Raw genomic sequence first — 21,318 nt, 5'->3', positions numbered from 1 at the left:
AACTATCTCTTGCTATCTCACTGAGAAAGAAGGCAGGGGAGGGGAGGACTCTGACCTCCTATTGGTTGCATGTAGTAGAAATGTGGAGTACAGAGAAATAAATCTTTTTCCTAAAGACACTGACAGAAAATAAAGCACAGACATGACTGGTTGGTTTGCTCATACATTCATTTAATGATTCAACAAATATTTATTGAGAACCAAACATCCTCAGGCACTTTTCTGTGTGCAGAAGATAAACCAATAGACAAAACAGGCACTATCTCTGCTTTCATGGTTAACAGGAGTAAACTAAATGTAGCGATAAACACCCAAATGGCTTGCTAACTGACACTGCTGGTGAATAAAGCTGAAGGTTTAAATGTAAGTGGAAGGTATTTGAATGCCTATGTCCTATTTAGACCTGCTTTAGCTTACCCACTGAACAAATCTACAAATGATACATAAGATTTTGAGAAGTTAAGCCAAGTCTCTTTTTTTTTTTCTCATTCTTTCTCCCAAAATGATCTTGACAATGTCGGAACATTTTCTAAAATAGCTTTAAGAAAACTACTTATATAATGCTGACTAGGACCAGACACTGTTCTAAGGACTTTATATATACATACATCTTAACTCTTTAATCTTCCCTACAGCTCCATGGAAGCATACCATTTTCCCCATGTTAAAGAGAGTGAGAGCTGAGATAGAGCGGATAAGTCAAGTAAGAAGTCAGTAAATGATGCAGTCAAAATTTGAACCCAAGCAATCTGGCTGGGTAGCCTATGTTCTTACCCACTGCCTCCTATAGCCTCTTTCTTAAAGACTGTGTCTGGACATATTATGAAGATGACATGGACACAACAGTGTTATTTCAAATTCCATTGTCCACAAGTGAGGTAGAGTGCAGAGAGCATGGGCCATGAGGGGATCGGCTGTGCATTATCCATCTTTTTATATTTGCATCACCTAACAGTCCCTACCACAAAGGAGGTGTTTAAAAATATTTGTTGAATTGAATTGGGCTGTCTGATACATTTGATCAGTTCATATCATCCTGTACAAGACTGTCTTATACTGGGTGATAAAAAATTAACTTTTAGTCCCTGGAAATCTTACTTTTGTTTAAATGTGAACTTGATAAATATGACAGTCAGACACCACATGGCCTGAGTCATCAGCCTTACCTGCAAGTGCAACCAAGTGTGGCAGGCAGAATCTGTTCGCCAAGGCAATTAATTCCAGTGGGTCCAGGTCCAAGTTAGGCGACAACTGCTTGGTGTAGAGATAATCCAGTACCGCCTGCATTGACATCTTGTTTATGTTCGGGAGATACACCTGAAATGTTATTTGAAAAGCTGAGTTCTGATGAAGAAAGCAGTGGGCACATTTTCAGGCTATACTGCTTATAAACATCCCAACTGTGTTATTCGAGATTGGCGAGTCTGGAACACCTGCTTTGAGGCTGTGTCTAGAAGTCATTCACTATTTATGGCTTTAAACATAACAGTTTGATTTGTAGATGACAAAAGCGTGGGGCTGTCTGACAAAGCCTGATTTGGAATTTTAAATGGCTATTTGGATTTATAAATCAGACAAATAGGTTGTAAATGTAAGATGACATTATGAGTCCTCCTTCCCAAGTACCTTACTTTATTGTGGGGAAAGAAAAAACCTAGCAACATGACAGGTGTCGGGGTGGGGGGTGGGGGGAGCTGCAAACCACACTATTGCTGACACACGGTAGAGCCCAGATCTCTAAGATGTCAAAGCAGAGTATATGCAACCACCTGTGACTGGCTTGATTCCAACATTCTATCGACATATATGCTAATATGATATACACACTTAATTATTTTTCCTATGGCACAACCACATAGATTCAGAACTACTGGAACATTACCAGGTGCCAGTAGATTGAGAGAACCCTTTGCCTGGGACTTCTGGGGGAACAGCTGGTTGGTATGGTGACCTCTCCCCTGCAGGGTTCCCCTAATCTCCCTCCTGAGTACCTGTAGCTGTTGTCCATGTGAATGCATGCTGGAGTTTGCTAGGCAGCCAGGGAGTTCTGGATGGCTGGGTGGGGCATGGATCAGTGAGATCTACACTGCATAGCAGCTGTTCTTTGCTGCAGGTCTCTAACTACATGAAATGGGCCCTGGTGTTTACTTCTGAAATGATGATTACAAAAATGAACCCCATTAAAGGCCTCCTATGCACAAGATATTGTGCTAAGCTTTCCACACGCAGTATCTAATTTAATCCTCACAGGAAAAGATGATTATTTCTACTACTTTACAGATAAGGAAATGGAGGTTTAGGGAGGTTAAGTTCCATATCCAAGGTCACAGAGCTAGTGAGTAGTGACTGAGATTTGGACCCAGGGAATATAATTCTACAGTCTGTGTTCAGAACTGCTGTGCAGTATTGGAAACCCCTCATGGCAAAGGAAGCAAAGGTTTGGGTTACATCTTTCATTACTAGTTTTTAAGAATTACATTTCTGAGTTCAAAAGGATAAGTAGTTATGCGCTTCCTAATTCTGGTATTTAATAAACCTCTCTACAGCATAGTATAAAGATATACATGTCTAATTATATATAATTATATCTATACTATATATCGAATTTTATTCTCTTTTCCTCTCTCCCTCTTCCCTTCTCTCTCTCTCTCTCTCTCTATCTCTCTCTCTCTCTCCCTCTCCCTCTCCTCATGTCTAATGCATTCTAGTGGTTCCAGAATTTTTTCAAGCATAGCAACCTTCTATATTATTCTCTTGTATAGCCACCAGCCACTTCAGAGAGGGAATATCCTTTCAGACAGAACTTCCCCTTAATGTATCAAAGAAAAGGCTCATAAAATTCCTAGATATATTTAGAAAATTATCTCCCCTGCTTCCTTCAGGTATTGTCAGTGAAAACAATTATTATTCCATAAATAAGGTATATCGGTTATTATCATCCATGATTTAACAAGTGTGACCATTGCAAATAAACTCTGCAACATATAGAACTTGGCAAGTAGAAACTATTACTAATATTATTTTGAAATAAAAAGCCCTTGTATTGTAATTAATTGCTATTCCAGTGAATCTAACACTGGTTGTACTTGTGTGCATGCTTACATAGGTAGACATGTTTATGTACACATGCATTTATTTTATACATACATAGATTTATTTCTAAACACCCAATTGTTTCTGTATGTGTGAGCACATGGCAAAATTTTCTCTCTCAAAAGTGGTGTTTGGATTAGTACAATTTTCTAGATAATGGAAGGCTAATTAAGTTGTAAAACTTTAAAATTGGAGCCATTTTGATTGTGAAAGTACAGTGCACATTTTACAAAGTGCCAAGTGCTAAAGGTGTTAGTGATTGTAATATAAAAAGCCCAAGGGCTTCCTGTGAACCCCTGCTCTCTCAGAGGGAGGATGTCTGCTGTTTCTAAAAATACGGGCTTGAAGGACAGGGCAAGAGTCTGGGGCAGGCCAGGGATGTCACTACAATGCCGGGTGATGTTTGACAAATCATTCACCTTCTATGACTCACAGTTGCCTCATCTGTTATAGGGGAGAAATTTGGAGTCAATGATATCTGAGGTTTCTCCTTTTTCACTGAAATGGATTTTCACAATATTCAGATTACTTTAGCAGGTTTTTGTTTTTCTTTGTAAGAGTCTGTTCTAAGTCATGGTTCTAAGAGATGGCAGAGTCCAGCAAGCAGCCCCCAAAACTCTCAATGTCTTTGGAATGTTCTGGCATTTGTAATCATTCGTGACTTGTTGCTTCCTTCTTGCTAAATGGTACTAATATTTTTTTGAAGTGATGGCCCTTTTTGGAAAATAATGTTAGGGACTTTTGGAAGTAACCAGCAAATAAGAATAAACTAAAAACACTTTCAGAGCACACATTTTTTTCCCCTCATAGTTCATTGTTTTTGGTTTTTTTTTAAAGCCTATTCATGTGATTTCAAGATTTACAATGGAACTGATTAACTATGGAGAGACTGTTTTATAGAATTAAAAAATAATATAAAGTGACATAAGAAATGGAATTAAGAATTTTGCATTGTACCTGCTTGATGTAGCTTTTAAAAAGAGAGTAATAAAAGAGAATATAATGCTATCCTAAATAACATTCCATATTCCAGTTTAGTTGGTTTAAAATTTTAATTGCAAAGATCAGCTCACACTATTAGGCTTATAATTAGAGACAGTCTCTTAGAGGATGAGAAAGTATAGTAGATCCAGAGCATTGCTTACTACAACCCTGGCATGCATTTTTAATAAACCATTTGCTGCGAACCTCTGGGGAGAGAATTATGCTTACTGCTGTATTGAAAGTAATGAGAAAAATATACGTAAAATAGTGTCTTCTTAAATATTAAATGACAAAAAAAGTTAAAGGAACATCAATGGGCACATTTTATTATTTTCTGAATATGCATGTGAATTCTATTAATGCCAAAAAATAGGCTGCATTTTGTATTGGGAAGTCAGATTTTCACAGGACAAAACAGAGTTACAAGGTGGCCTAGAAAAGACAAATCCCAAGTGCACATAGGGACCCAAATCAACCCTGGCGCATTTACTGGGCGCTTGAGTGCTCTTCCCTACCCCCAAAACCACCTCTACCAGGAAGGAAACTGGGGGCTTTCACTTAGGGCTTTCAGGGGACAAAGATCTTTAACTCCTCATTAGAAAGCACTTAACAAGAATCCTCTAGTTGGATAATGGTCACTAACGATTCTTAAATGTCCTAGACACCAAATTCAATGCGTTACGCACACACTCTCCTGCCTTGCCTGCCCTTTAAAGAAGGTTCTCTCCTTCTCTGTTATCCCCATTTTACAGACGAGGACACAGATTTAGAGAGGCTGGCCACTTGCCCAAGGTCGAGCTGAGACAGGAGTTCAACATTATATAACGATCACAGTCTAAACTGGATATGAAGAGAAGGAGCAGGAAAGGGCAGGAATGTCTGTGCACGTGGCATTTGCCATACGCTGGCTAGAGGAATTTCGGCACAGACCTTTGGTTGCTTGGTTCCAGGGCCTTGTCTTTTGAGCTGGGTTGGATCAAAACATACCTGTTATTAGCCTTAGCTACAGCTCTAAGTGGTGAGCGACCCTCACTTTCTGGGGGAGTGCTCAACAGGTGGCCATTTCCAGGGGAGGCTACTGAACAGCCGCAAACATGCACATTCACATTTGCTGCCAAGTGTTTGCTTCGGTCACCTCTCCTGCACATTTTAATCTGGAGACAATTACAATCCATTCTGGGAAGGGATAAAGGGGATTAGCATTTGTGAGGTCAGCTCCACAGTGTCCCTCTGTGCCTGGGTCCCCGACCTTGATCAGCTTCTCCCTGCTGGGTTAATCGCAGGCGGCTACAGCACCATCAGCACACATTGCAGTGAGCTGGAGAAAGGAGGGAAGCGAGCCTCTGGGCTTCTTATCTAGAGAGAACTGAAGTCAGTGAAATGCCTTTAGGATGAAGTTTTATTAATCAGCGGCGTCCTCACAGTTTTTTTTTTTTTTTCGAAGAGACAAAAAATATCAACACTGCTGGCATCAAAATAAGACTCCTGACAGCTACCATTATGTACAGTTGATGAGGTGCTTTGCACGTATTCATTCTTACACCTCATGACCACACTATGGCTTATTCTCATGATCTCCAGATAGGGAGACTGGCCCAAGGCCTCAAGCTTGCAGAGTAGGAGCTGGGATGCGAGCCTCGCAGCTCCTTCACTGGGTGGCCTCCACAGGCTACAGGGGTCTCCATGATAACTCCCCAGAACACCTCTGACAGTACAGGGACATTTTCATTGTCACACATGAGAAGTTCCTGATCTACAATGGCTGAAAGGCACCAGGAGAGGTCGTCAGGATAGTTCCAATGCTTTTCTCCAAACAGCAGACAGCCTTTTGCCGGGGGTTGGCTTAACAGCAGCTGCAGTTTGTTCTGGAGGCAGGGGGGTGGCCCAGTGACCTCTCTAGTCCTGGCCATCCCAACTTGTGATTCTAGGATTCTGTTTCCCTACTTGGGGATGCAAATGCAGGCTCCTGGGTCACAATGGGAGTGCTCAGATTTCTGGTGTGAGCAACCCTTTCCAAAAGTTAGCCATTGTTTTCTGTATTTCTTTTTAAAGTTTGGAGAGTTGCTGAGATAAGCAAAGCAAGCCTCTTAGGACAATCAACTTGATGGGGTGTCCCAATGTTTTTTCTTAAAAAAAAAAAGATGGTTAAAAATACTTGCGAAACTGAACAAAAATGCTTGCTCACCTCTAGGCTAACATTAGAAGTGTTTGAATGAAATTTTTATTTATTTTCCAACTGAGTGTGTAAAAAGATGCAGATACAGGGTCTCTGAGGTACAACTTGCTCTGCTCTAAAGAGTGCCCCTCTTCTGGAGATAAGGCCAGCATCTGACACTAACCCAGGGGCTTCCACTAGACCTAAGCACTTTGAGAGATGTGTTCAGAGGAGTAACCATTTGCTGTATTACTGTTTCCCTACTGTTGACAAACTCTCAGAGAAGGCAAGTTAAGGCAGAGCCACAGAGAGAGACATAGCTCAAGGAGACCTCAATGGCAATCCAGTGCATCCCTCATCTTGCGGATGAGGAGACAATGGCACAAGGAGGTGGCTTCTTGAGGTCCTCTCTCTGGTTAAGGCCAGAGCTGAGCCTAGGACATAAGTGACTGAAGACACATTTCACTGTCCTAAACTTTGGAAAGACAGGTTCTGTCCCTCTTATATATGCTTTTGATAATACGCCTGGAGACATCTGTTACAAAGTACAGCTGATCATGTTTTCAGGGGAGAGGAGAGTGGTGGGGATGAAAGGATAGGCACGGAAAGCACTTAGGTGCTCATACATAACAAGTGAACAATAATCAATGCTCCTCACAATTGCAGATTGAAGAAGAGGGTGATCGGACACACAGGCACTGCCTAAGGAACTATTTCACGGAAGGAGTTAAAGAAGCAAAGTCATCTGGCTAATAAAACACTCTATACAAATACACATGCACGTTCATGAACACTCACATAGGCTTTTCGGAAGGCACGTACCTCACTGTTGGCGCTTTCCACAAATGACCCCCCGAACATGGCAGACATCCACTGGCAGCTACAGATCAGCAGCGGTTTGTGGGCACTGATGGCTCCATCGTCCAACTTAAATGTCACATCTGCCCAGGGATTGAGGAAATACCACCGTGAGTCAGCCTCATTGAGAGTTGCACCCATATTCACCTATCTACGTCTTTTTGTCCTCTCTCTTCCATAGCTTTATTGAGTGATTTTGTGTCCCATCTGTGACACACCCAATTCCCTCCATGTTCTCCAAGGATTAAGGAGTAAGCATTTACACACAGTGTCACAACACAACTTCTCTGAACCATAAAGACACATAAAAGAGGAATATTTTTTTCTTCCCCATTATGAACAACTTCAAAAAATTATAACAGTGGTAAGAATAATACAACAGCCCTGACTGGTTTGGCTCAGTGGATAGAGGGTCGGCCTGTGGACTGAAAGGTCCCAGGTTCAATTCCGGTCAAGGGCATGTACCTTGTTTTCAGGCACATTCCCAGTAGGAGGTGTGCAGGAGGCAGCTGATCGATGTTTCTCTCTCATCAATGTTTCTAACTCTCTATCTCTCTCTCGGCCTCTCTGTAAAAAATCAATAAAATATATTAAAAAAAGAATAATACAATTCATTTATCACACTTAATGTTTGCTATGTTTGCTTCAGCTATATGTGTATATATAATTTACATAAATTATTATATAAATTATATTATAAAACAGATAGTATTACACATCATTCCTACTTTATCGAGTTTCTAAAACTAAGAACATTCTCCTAGATAATCATATCATTACTTCTAAGAAAATCTACACTAATAAAAGAGAAACATTCAAATTGGTGTCACTCCGCTACACCTACCAGCCAATCAGGGCAAGTATTCAAATTAACCCAACAAAGATGGCAGCGGCCACGGAGCTGGAGGCTTGGGTTGCCCACGGTGATGGAGGAAGCCAAGCTTCCAGCCCACCCTGGCCGCCACTCAAGGGAGAGAACAACACGCAGGTGTGGCCAGGAGCCTGAGAGATCAACACAGAGGGGTGCCTGCTCCAAGCCTCCACAGTGTGGCTGATGGCAGGCTCCCAGCAAGGACACACACACACACACACACACACACACACACACACACACACACGGGGTGCCTGCTCCGAGCCTCTGTCAGACTGTGGCTTAGTCTGTAGGACTAAGCTGTCAGTAGGACATCCACTGAGGGCTCCAGGACTGTGAGAGAGGACAGGCTGGGCTGAGGGACCACACCCCCTCCCCCCGCACGAATTTCGTGCACCAGGCCTCTAGTTAAAAATAATTCCCTAATATCGTCTACTATCTAGTTCATATTAAAAAATTTCCAATTATCCATGAACTGTATTTTATAGCCTTTTCCCCCCTTAAACAGAATTCACTTGAGGCTTCCCCACTGTATTTGCTCATTATGCTTCTGCAGTAAGGAGAGGGTGATTTCATGAACTTTACTTGAGTCCCACTGTTTAATTTGCTGCAGCTTTGAACATTTTTCCCCCATTAACTTTCAAGACTGCTTTTATATCATGACGGTCAGTGTTTGGAGTAAATATTACTCATAAGTTTTAAAATTTATGAACAGACTCAGTAACACTTACTAAATGTATATATCATGACAGGCATTATGAAAGATAAAGACACAAATGAAGTATACATATTATCAGAAGTTAGGAAGTCAAAATGTAATAATCACATACACACACACACACACACACACACACGCACACACACACAGAGGACAACTGCAAAACAAAAATAGTACAAGATAGAAGACAGTACAAACATGGGCATGTAACCCATCTTGGATACAGGCCACCAGTGTGCTTAAGCAATTATGTAAGGACACCGTGGGCAGATATGCTTACTTGTCAAAGACAAAGAAGGAACAAGAAAGGAGTGTGAGAACAAAAAAGAAGAGGGGGTGGAAAGAGATGAGGCACCCCTGGTGGGAATGCAGGGGTCACCAAAATTGCCTCAAGGATTTCAGTGCCTCAGGACAAGAGGTCTTTGCTTTAGGTCATGAGTAATTGCTGAAGGGTCAGTGGGGAACAGAGTTGCTCAGGAAGGAATCCTGAAGGAGAACTGTGAGCATCAAGCTGACTGGCTCAGGCATAACTTGAGCCATCCTTGGGAGCATTGTGATATTGTGGCCCCTCGGGGGACAGCTTGGTTCAAATCCTGGGTCTACCTTTACTACCTGCATAACCATGGGCAAGTTACCTAACCTTCTGTGTCCCTCAGTTTCCCTATCTGAAAAATAGACATAATAATATGTAGCCCTTAAGTAAATACATGGAACTTTGGCATGTGGGAAAACATAAGTACTCATCGATGTTAGGGACAGTTATGTTTTCCCCTGCTGATGTCTGACTGCGGTTCGATCAAACGCATCAAAGGCATCCAGGACTTGGCCACTGGCCCCGCTCACCTGAGAACGTCCCCTTGCTAAGACACTCTTTTATGCGATTGGCCTTCCTGACGTGAAACGCTTTCGTAATCTCCTGGTTCATGAAGGCTTCCTTGTTCATGATGTTTTCCACCATCATTCTCAAGTCAAACATCTCCAGGATCTCTGCGATCTGAGCCAGGCCCACCAAGTCCTTCTCCTTTTCATCCAGTTGCCCCGTGTAAAGAAACTGGAGCAGGGTCCGGAAAGGGCCCGATTGGACCGACGAGTCCATCCTGACCACGGTCACGGGGCCCACCCGCTTTGAAATGGGATTGACTTGCATTTCCTTGTGCATGCCAAGAAACCCCTTACTCCAGCCTGCCAGTGTCTGTGCCTCTGGGAGTGAGCCCTCGGCTTCCAGCTTTAGAATCTCCTGCTGGGACAGGTTCTGGCTGGAGGACTCCCTCTGGTCAGCCTGAGGCGTCCTTGCGGTCCCCTCCTCCTGCTCCTCATCTGGGTCAACGACACCCCATGCCTGCTCCTGGACATCCCAGCTCTGCTTCTCCTTCTCACAAGTAACTTCGCTCCAATTTGGAGTGTCTTCACATTCCATTAGAAAAAGATCATAAAATTTGGAAGAGGAGGTAGCGAGGTATATTCGGTGTGCAAAGATGTGCTCCTGGTCCTGGAGGACGAACAGGACGTCGGCACACAGAGGATTGTCCAGTAAACAGGCGGCTTCGCTCGTCCCCGCAGAGGGACACTCTGGGACTTTGATGACCGGTGGAGGGGCTTTTGGAGGTAGGAATGGTGCCTGAAGTAAAGGTTTCTGAACTTTCTTCAGGTGGGATTTCCAGAACTGCAGGTGCCGGCGGGAAATCAGCGCTGCCCGGATTGCGTTGTCAAACACATCCTTGATTCCAAACTGATCAAAGACGCTCGTCTCATAGTATGGGATGCCCAATTCCTTTGCAACCTCTCGGCCTTTCTCAGGGGGCAGAATATCTCCTCTCTTTATGGGCCTGAAATAGAATATTTAAAAATTATTATCGGCTTTATTTTAGAAAAATAATGTAGTAGCTAGGGTCTCCCTAAGGACCCAATTGAATCATAATTTAAAATCCTTCTCAAGCTTTTATTTTTTAAAATATATATTTTTTATTGATTTCAGAGAGGAGGGGAGAGGGAGAGAGAGACACAGAAACATCAGTGACGAGAGAGAACCATCAATTGGTTGCCTCCTGCATGTCCCCCACTGGAGATAGAGCCCTCAACCTAGTCATGTGCTCTGACCTGAATCAAATCATGACTTTCGGGTGCATAGATCAATGCTCAACCACTGAGCTACACTGGCTGGGCCTACTAAAGCTTTTAAAAAGCCTCTTGAAAAAATATACTGCCAACTTCAAGTCTTTAAAATATAAAGAACTTATGATTATAGGGAAAAAATGCTTTCAGTAGTAACCACAATAACTGAAGTAACAGCCATTTACTAACTATTTGATCCTGGGAAAGTTCCTTAATCTCTTTAAGCCTTGGTTCTCCCATCTCTAAAAGAGGGATAATAATAATGAGTACCTGTATCTTCAAAGAGTGTTGAGAGGTTTAAATGAGATAATATGCTTAGCATAGTACCTGGTCCACTATGCTTGATAAATGTTAGCATTTAAAAGGTTATCATAGTGACCACCATCATCATCTTCATCACCACTAAATTTTGCTTTATTACTTTAAAATGAGTCCATATTCATTTTCTCATCTGAGCCTCATCATAACCCTATGGGTATTATTTTCATTCTACATTCTAAAGAAACTGAAGGCAGAGAGTTTAAAGGGTTTGCCTAAAGTCACATTTGCAAGTTGCTGAGAGACCTCTACTAAGCAATTAGAGTCTAGAATTTCCTAGTTCCAAACTAGTTAAATGGTCCCCATCCAAAAGCTCATTATATTCTCAGTAATTAGATTTGTAAATCTTCTTTCATATCTTTACCTTCTTTTTTCTTTCACCCTCTTTAGTCAGGACCTCATCACATTTTTGCCTAGACAAGTGCATTAGTCTCTCTCATTCTCCCTCTTCCCCCCCGCCCTTCCCCCTTTCCACTCTTTCTAAAAATCAATGGAGAAAAATATCCACAGGTAAGAATTAACAAAAGAAATGTTTTGCCTTCTGGTTCCACTGAGTTCCTGGAAAAAAATTTTTTTTCTTCTGGTTCCACAAGGTTCTACATCCTTTGGGCTGGCACGTGAGACCAATTTACAATCTAATCAAACCCAGGGAGGCCAGACCTTTGGAAGAAGTCTAATGGAATAGTTCTGTGATTATAGCATAACCACAGCAAAGACACAAATGGATTCCAGAACATAGGTAAGAGGTGATCTGTTATAAATGCATACTTGATTTTGAGACATACTATTAGAATTTATCTTCCTAAATAAACATTTGGCTTTCAATACCAAAGGTAATGTGAATGACAGGCACTAGTCTTAGGGGAAATAAGATAATACTAGGTAGAATTTGGATTTGAAGACCTGGATTGAAAAGAGGAGAAACTGTAGGGTGCTGCAAAAGTGGAAGGGACGTGTAGTGAAGAAAGTGGAATATCAAGCTTTTTTTCTGTGGGCATTTTGTGCTCCTTGTCCTGGGACTGGCTGGAAGATCACTAACGGATGACACTTTTCAAGGTTTAGCTCAAATGTCACCTCCTTTATGTAATCTCATTACTGCTCTGTAGAAGGGCTTGTCCCCTCCCCGTCCTCTAGAGCTCTGTAACTCTCCCCCAGTCCTTCACATGTCCACGGTTATAAGGCCTGATCATCTTAATCTATTCTTTTATACAGCAAGTTCTGAGGTCCGGGCAGTCTCTTATTCACCGTAAGTCCTCTATGTGGCTTCTAATATTCGATTCAGAGGCCATTTATTTACGAACAGAAGGATTGTGAAAACTTTCCATGAAATCTTTTCAGAAAATATATCCAAAATGTACCCAGAACATCAGACATTATTTAAACAAAGTAACATTTGCTTTTGTTGTGAGAGCATAAAAAATTATATCTAGATAAAATTTTGTAACAAGCACATTAGCAAATATTCAAAGAAGGTATTAATATCAGCATTTTGAAAAGATATGCTCTTCAGAAAAAAATGCACTTAAACATAAAACACATAAAATTATTTTTATAAAGGGACTATTGAAGGAGCATAGGTTTTTAAAAACTCTTACTGCCCCCCTCCCCCAAATTGGTATCCACGTTTTAAAATTCGCCTTTGAGTTGATTATTAAACTTGTGACACATTAAAACATAACCACTAGCAACATTTAAAAAAATGTTGTTTTGCAACTATATATCCATATGATTTTTTAAAGCCGGACACTGTCATTTTCGGAATGAAATACTCTCAGAGGCTGGATTGAGGAAAATGAGATTATAACCCTTGGACATGCATACGTGTATGAACCTGATGATCCTGGGTCCAAAAATTGTGCTGGTCACTCTGTTGTTTAACTTTATTATAATCATAATTTCAAGAATGACATTATGAGTAGCTAACATTTTGTTTAATACTTTACAAATTTCAAAGCACTTTTCTCTACACCATGTCATAATTAGAGAATTCACTTCAAGCCCTGGGCAACCATTTAGTGAAATAGGTTTCTACCTAAGAGGTGATATCACCGTGAGAAGGGTCAGGACACACACCCTCATGCTGAATAAGGTGACTGAGAGTGTATGGCTGGCTGAAGGGGTCTCAAGACTGTTACAGAACAGAACGCCAGGCTACAGAGACATCCGCTATCTCCACATTTTAATTTGGCCAGCACAGAGAAACACCGAGTCCCTTGGCTTACCTTGCTAAAGGGCGTCGGGCTCGATTAACAGCTTCAAGATCGGCATAGCGGAGGTCTAGCTGGCAGCCAACTAGGACAACAGGTGTGCGGGGGCAAAAGTGCTTGATTTCTTGATACCACATGGTTTTCACATGATTTAGGGAGTTGGGATTAGCAATAGAAAAGCAGAGGACCACAACATCAGACCTAAAAGGAAATGAAAAAAAAACAAACAACACTGTATCACCTTTTCACTTTTTTTCTTTTATCATTAAAGTTCCTCCCCACTCCCATCCATCTAATGCCAATGATCATGTCATAATTTTAAAAAAGAGAGAGATTAGATATTAAACTACATCTTGGAGTCATGCAAAGAGCCTGATAAGCCCCCACAGTCCAGCATCAGCACAGCCCAAGTTCATGTCCACATTGCACTGCAGAATGCCTATGCATTGACAAGTTTCCAGTGATGCTATTCTATAGTATAGATGGTGACTCAAGCTTGACTCAGTCCTGGAACCACAACATGCTGAACTATTTCTGTTCATCACAAGAAATAGTTTCAAGATAAAAGAAAACAATACAAACTACCTTTTAGCAGTTAAAACATAAAGGTGATGATGACTCAACCCAATGAGATAAAGCAAAGAGTTTAAACAATACTGAAAATGGAACAGGTATTTACTGTACAAGTGGCAAATGCTCAGAAGGATTTCTACCCTTCTTCCCACTTCAGCACCTGAGTGGAGAGCACAACCACTTATCTGGTTCTGAATTTGCAGGGATTTTGAATCTTGAGCAGGTATAAGGTAAGAAGGTAGTGTTCAACATAAAAATAGCAAGAGTTAAATGGATGGCTAATAAGATGAGAAAATGTTGGAAGCAGATTTCTCAATATTATTTATGAAATATAGCAGGTAGATGGGGAAAAGAAAAATTGCTTTATAGTCAATTTTGACATAAAGATCTTTCATTTTTATATAACAACTTACCATTCTAGAAGCCAAAGAACTTTTTACAAGACAGTTGTTCCATTATGGTGTTTGACAGATAGTTGCTAAAAGGTATCTTTAAGAAGAATTATAAACTATCAGTCTAGGTTGAAACAGGCTCAATGATGACTTTGAGAACATTGAGGCAGAAGAGTATAAGGAATAGGAAAACTTATGCCCAAGGATTCGAGATTATCTTGCAGCTAAATTCAGAAATAAACTCTTATAATTTTATTAGATTATTATTATGTAATGAGAAAGATCAAGTTGATTAATCAAAACACCATCTTTATTTTTTAATTTTTTTAGTTCAAAATAAATGAAGGGAAATTTATATATGTTGGAAATTAGAAAGGAACTAGTTCAAAGAGCAGGAGCTAACATTCCATAGGGACCTGAAAGAAACATATATTGAAATCCTGCCTCTAATATTTACAACCTGAGCAGGAGATTCAAGGGTCCAGAATTCAGTAAAGCAGCAGGATACAAAATAAATATCCAGAAATCAGTTGCATTTTTATAAACTAATTATGAACTATCAAAAAGGGAAACTAAAATAACAATCCCATTCACAATTGCTTCAAAAATACTAGGAATAAATTTAATCAAAACACCTTCTTTTAAATCATTAATGAGCTCCCCCCTTACATATCAATAAAGACAAACAAATATTTCCAGGCAACCATAAAATTTCTAAAAATAATCATTTGCAAGAAAGAAAACTGCAGGGTGCTTACATTAAATGTAAATCATAAGTTAACTCTTTACATTTACATATATATATATATAACTGCAACAGATCAGAGCAAATATAGAGAAAAATGCTGAGATTAAAATATTTATAAATCACAAAAGAAGACCTAGGACTCAAAGTAGATAAATGTATTAATCTGCATGTGTAGTGTCCTTGAAATAAAGGTATTATCAAAGATTCTTGGATACTGGAAAATATGTGTAAAATATTGATAAATATATAAATGAAAGGGAAGCATGTCTTGTCTTTGGGATTCTGATTTAGTAGAATATTCTGTGCAGTCTTACTTCTAATCAGCATAAATAACAGTACCCAGTAAAGCCAAGAGTGCTTTGAATTTTACATTTTTTTTCAGGAGCTGAGTTTTCTATTATTCATAATCCTATTTATATAGGATATCTGATGTAGCTCTGCTGTAAGCTTCATCATGATCATAAAATAAAGCCACCATGAATTTCGGCAGTGTGAGAATAATATGGCAATATCCGAGTTTCAACATTATAGAGAAAGGATTGAGGAAATGTATTTACCACTTAAAAGTGGAATAATATGTATTTGTATAAAATTGTTCTAATTGGTGCCTTCTCTTTCCATATTAAGGTATGTGACTATAAAGGAAATCATTCTCAGGGTTAATTTATATGACAGACATGTAGCTAAATGTCAATTCCGTTATCTAATTTTATGATACAGCATGTGATGTTTTGAAATCAGAGCTAGCTCTGTTGCCAAGGTTACTGTGATAACACTCATGCCGCTGAACACATACTAGTTACTCTCCAGATGACCTGTAAACAAGTACAGACAGGACCTTGGGGGTTGGAAAAAATTGAATCTCCTGATGATAGTAGCACAATGCCACCACACAATACAAGTCCGGAGGGCCCAACTTCTAACTGTGTCCCATCAATATTTCAATGTATGACATGCTGTTGGAAAGCTAGAAATATAATTCCGTGCTCTGTAAATATTTGCTCAAAAGAATGATAGTTAAAGAGAAAAGATTGTGCTGAGAGGAACACCACCTCTGAAGCTAAAATAATTTACTGAGTCAAAATTCTACTAGTATCCTTGGAATAAAGTTATTTTTTTCCCTTTTTAATGCACATCCATGAGAATCTGTCCGCATAATTTTATATGGAAAGCAGTTAAGAATATCATCTTTGCTGAAATGTATTCAGTTTAACCCTTGCTGATCTAAATATAAATGCAAATGAAGAAAACATTGTGTACAGATGATACAGAATCCTATTCCTTAGGCTGCAATATGAACGCAGTACTCGAAACCTGGTTTTAACCAAGAAACTGCGTCAATGACTATAACGGTAGGGCCATAGGAAGATGCTGCTTTAACACATTCCTCCTTATCTCAACATCCTTTTCTAATCCCTCATTCTCAACACATCAGTATGCTCTGTGACACAAACACCTATACAATCAAGTAACTATTTTGAGAATGCCATTTATTCCCTCTGCTTTTTTGAGCCATTTTTTTCTATGTAGTCAAAGAAGGCAGAAAACCTACAGTGAAGAATATCTCCAGCTTTAGGCGGAATTCCAAGGAACTAAGATCTTAAGTGACCTTTAATCAAACCATTCACTCCCATGTGGAGGCTCTTCAATGTCTACACAGCTCATGTTTAAAAATGCCATTCCTATGAAGGAAAAAGAGAAAAAGGGAACTTCTAGTGTGTTTCCTTCTATAGTTCTGTTATTTATTTATTTATTTTTTACTTTGAAGAACTGAGTTTAAAAATAATTGGGAGGGGGTGGTGTGATGAGGACATTCTCACATATTAGGCAGCAGGGTTAGCCTGGAAATGACCTCAGGGTTCCTATTTCAGCTGTAAAAAAGCCTGATAGGATTTAAATGGAGTCCTACAGCTATTTGGAGTAGAATGCATAAGAATCCTATATAATAAAGAGCTAACATGCTAATTATACCGGACGGCGGAATGACCGTCTGGACAACCTTCCGGACGACCTTCTGAATGAAGCCGGGGGCTGCGAGGGCCGAGCCCCTTGCATGGCTTTCGTGCATCGGGCCTCTATTTTGAGAATAAAGAGGCAAAGCACAAAGTAGACAAAACTCTAAACTCCAGAAGTTGAATATTGAGAAGGGGGTAGGAAGAAGTTTGGATTATTTGTTTACTTATTTATTTTTGTGACTGGGCTAAGTAACTATATTAGAAAGCCAGGGTTACAAAGGATTCAAATGTACAGTCTCAGCTGCTTGCCTATGAATGTTTATTGTTTTGGAGAAAATGTGATTTCTTGTTCCTAAGGAGAAATATATATATATAAAAGTTTCACTAGGGTACTAACATATCAAATAATGCCCATGAAATAATGTTTTGATTAGTTAAGTAAAAAACAATCCAAAGTAAGTCTGTATGATTGAACATTGTGAATTATCAGTTTCATGGAGGGGTAGCAAGTGGGGAGGGAATCAGAAAGAGATCTAGTCATCCAAAAATGCTTGAGCTGATAAAGCCAACCTCAATCACATCAGTTTTTCTTTTGATGGTAAACAAACAAAAAAGCGTATTTTTCATTGATCTTTCAAGTAGAACACTGGCCAAAAATAGCATGTGAAAAGATTGGCAAAGATATTTGGATAACATAAGGAGTGCATGCAAAGTTGGGACCAATCTTTGTTGGAAGATTAAAGGAAAAAAGTCTGAAAAAAGTGCATCTTATCCACATATCTTGGCCAGAGCTACCCATTAAACAGCAAATGCCACACATGTTCGCAAGGCCTATCTTTATAAAACTACAATCAAATATAGCAAACATAGTAGGAAAAGACCAGAGAAGCAATGAGAAGCTAAACTGATTTTCCAACCAGAAATACCAAATTCATCCTTTGAAGAAGTGGTTGAAAAGGGCAGATAATCACTATAAAAAATTGGTTATTAGGAACGCGTTTCCTAAGTTAATTTCTAAAAGTGCTTCTTGTGTTCCCTTTTCTAGTCCCATCATTGTCCAGTTAACTTATGCTTTCTTATCTGGCTAAGTGAAAAATAATTCCTAAATTATTCTTTATCTGAAAGCCTAAAACCAGGCCAATCTGATGGGCAATGTGAAGGACAGCGGAGTCCATGCAGTTTACCAGACAGCTGTGAGAGGGACAGCCAAACACTCTTCTCCATGGGCCAGTTCTGGTTGGGTGTCTTGAACTTGGTGACTAAAAGAAAGCTAACAATGATATTAACCTGAGTCTTGCCTGCAAGTGTGCCCTTTTTAACAAACATTTGTTAAAAGTGTGCCCTTTGTTCTATGGATCCTACCTCTTTATGTCACTACTGCCTATCATTCTTTCTTTTCTTCTTCTTCTTTTTTTTTTAGTGGAGACATCCACACCCTTTATATGGGTAGAGATCATGATCACATTCTTTTCTTTGTCCCCTTTTGACAAAGATTTAAGTAGGAGTCTCTGACCTCTACTTTTGGGGCTTCAAACTTCCCCTTCCTCCCACCTCCCAAATAATCGAGGTAGGCTCTTTTCAGAAACATTTTCAAAACCAGTCATGTCAACAATGCACCTTTCATGCATATAGTCTGACAGAGCTATGCAAACAGACAGACCCAAACAGCACGAAACAGCTGGGAGCATGGCGGAGAAAAGAAATGTGTAACATGTGGCTTGGGAAAATTTTAGTAGGGGAGCAGCCCGGTGGTGTGTATGAGATGTGGAGGGATTGTCAGTGATGGTGAACATAACCACCTGGAGATGAATGGCTGTGTAAGCTCGTACCCATGGAAGATGGAGAGGCCTGCAGGGGAGCGCCTGGCAGGGCAGTACCATGCAGCGCCCTGGAGGTGAGCAGAGAAATCAAGTCAATACTTTACCAATAGCAGTGAGGCTTCTTAAGGACAGATGTTATGTGAGGAAAACTGTGAAAACACCCTGAAATATATTCAGATTTGGGAATGATTAGCATGCACAACTATTTCTTCTAAGCCCATAACCGCATATTTAGTAGGAATCAGCATTTTAAACCAGTCTTCCCCCACCCTCCAAAAATGGGACCAGAGCAATGCACACTCTTATGCAGGGAAGCCATAGCCACACCCCGACCAATGCCACCAAACCCTGAGATAAATACTGTGCAAGTCTTAAAAATGGTTGGTGTTACCATCATAGCACAAATATCACAGGGGGAAATGGCCCTGTCCTAGAAGGTTGTTGGTTATCATCCAATGGAAACTGGCTATTTTCCACTTGATATTCTATTTTCTATACTTAGCAATCTATGCTCCATTTAGTATATTCTTACACCTTACACAATCATCAGAAAAAGTTGAATGCTTATGAAATTGAGTGAAGCACAAGTAATTTGTTAGAAGAATAGGTTAAGCAATCTGATTTAACTCTTGGTCAATGGAAGCAGGAAGTATTGACATAAGGAAGGCTTGCTTAATAGGAGAAGGTGAAATTGTGGTGATAAATGCCCCCCCTGCTCCACCTGTCAGTTTCATTTCTCTTTGGCTTTCCCTGAAGCTAAGTGACTAAGGAACTTCCTTCCTACACTGTTAATGTTTTCTCCTGAGAGCAAGACTAGCTGTAAACAGAAGAAAGCCTCTGTATCAGCTAGAATGTCAGATGGGAGGTCTCTGGGATTAACCTCCCTGACTCTTCTGAAACAAGCCCTCAAGATCATTCTACCACAATAAGAAAGGGAGTTTAACCCAGGTCTCTCAGCAATCCTCTTTGAATGGACAAAGGTACAAGAACTGGTTAAGTCACTCATCCAATATCAATAAGCAATCATTCAATCATTTATTCCAGAAATATTAACTGGTAACCTGCTGTGTACCAGGCAATCTTCTAGACACTGGGGACACAGCAATTAGTCAAGGACACAAAATGACTGTCCTCATTGTTCTTATCCTCCTCATACAGAGACAATAAGCAAAACAAGCAAACAAAAGCAGTAAAATACATACTATGTTAGGTCGTGACAAGTACTAACAGAAAATAAAACAGGACATGGGGACAGAAATATTGGGGAGCAGAAGGTGCTACTGAAATGTGGCCAGGGAAGGCCTGAGTGAGAAGGTGACATTTCAGTAAAGACCGGAAGGAAGTGAGGGCGCTAACTTGCTGATATCTTGAGGGAGAATATAGTGGAACAGGGAAAGCTAGTGCAAAGGCCCTGAGGCAGAAGCCTGCCTGGGCTGTTTCCCTGAGGGCCAGGGGGGAATACAGCAGGAGCTGAGCTGAGAGGCAATGCTGGGCAGAGGTAGGGAGAGCCTCAGGGGCTCTTACTTCAAGTGAACTGATAGACCATTCGGAGTTTTTGAGCAGAACGACATGATATAATCTGTGTTTTAAAAAGGCGAAAGAGGAAACTAAGATGGCGGCATAGATAAACACCGGGAAATTGCCACCTCCCACAACAATTGAAAAATACCGCAAAGGACAGAGTGGACATCATCCAGAACAACAGGAAGGCTGGCTGAGTTCTAAATTCTACAACGAGAAGGAAAGAAAAGCACACTGAGAGCCAGAGGAGCTGCGGAGGTGAAGTGCAGAGGTACGGCAGCTCGCGCGCGCGTGCGCGCGCGGAAAGGGGGTGGCACCTGAGGACGCGACTGTCTTTTTGAATCACAAGCTCCCGACTGCTCTGAACTCCGGTTCCGGGAAGTCTCTGGGGACCCAGGACTCATTCGGGGAGAAGCTAGACTGTCGGGCAGTGGGCGAACTTGAGGGCGGCTTTCCCTCAGAGCTGCTTGCAGCCGTTACCGGGACACTGAGACGCGTGACTCCTTAGGGCTGGGCGGAGAATCAGCCATAGCTGCTTGCTTTGCCCTTTAATTCCCTGAGACCCCGCCCCACCCAGGCTGGGGCAGAGGCTTTTGCATGTGAATGTACCGGCCCTTTGCAAACTGATAATTACCTAACTGCAGCCGAGCCAGGCAGACCCGGAACTTCCAAGAGAAGGCCCAAGGCCCCGCAGCGGCTTGCATTGCTTCACAGCTGAGCCTCTTCGTGGCTCCTGCTGTGTGGCCTCAGGCAGAGGCTGAATTAGCACCTCCTTAGATCCAGGAGCCACTGTACCCAGTGGTCAGAGGGGGACCATCCAGATTGCAACTCCTCAGATCCATAAGGGACACACTCAGGGAGCAGACTCAGTGAGCACCAAAGCCCAACTGAAGCAAGTCTTGCCCCAGAAGGGTGTCTTCAGCACAGAAGTTCTCCCACTTCAGACACAGCTGATTCTCACAGCCAATTGGCCTGGAGGTCAATTCCTCCCAG

The 21,318-nt window shown here is 40.9% G+C and overlaps 1 protein-coding gene across 10 annotated transcripts in view; it reads right to left on the bottom strand.

The window, feature by feature from the left end:
* The window catches only part of RHOBTB1 (Rho related BTB domain containing 1), a 107,621-nt gene that overhangs the window by 7,389 nt on the left and 78,914 nt on the right, over nucleotides 1-21,318 (bottom strand). For 9 of the 10 annotated variants that reach the window (XM_059662620.1, XM_059662623.1, XM_059662619.1 and 6 more), the window contains 4 exons: nucleotides 13,332-13,517; nucleotides 9,523-10,505; nucleotides 7,055-7,173; nucleotides 1,167-1,317 (listed from right to left, as the gene is read on the bottom strand). In XM_059662620.1, the coding sequence (XP_059518603.1) occupies nucleotides 1,167-1,317; nucleotides 7,055-7,173; nucleotides 9,523-10,505; nucleotides 13,332-13,517 (1,439 nt within the window). Of the gene's footprint in view, nucleotides 1-1,166; nucleotides 1,318-7,054; nucleotides 7,174-9,522; nucleotides 10,506-13,331; nucleotides 13,518-18,908; nucleotides 18,967-21,318 lie in introns of all 10 variants that reach the window. The other variant, XM_059662628.1, reaches the window with a different exon arrangement.

Source organism: Myotis daubentonii, chromosome 13 (assembly GCF_963259705.1).
Source record: "Myotis daubentonii chromosome 13, mMyoDau2.1, whole genome shotgun sequence".
Lineage (NCBI taxonomy): Eukaryota > Metazoa > Chordata > Mammalia > Chiroptera > Vespertilionidae > Myotis > Myotis daubentonii.
This window is presented reverse-complemented; position numbering and strand designations above follow the sequence as displayed.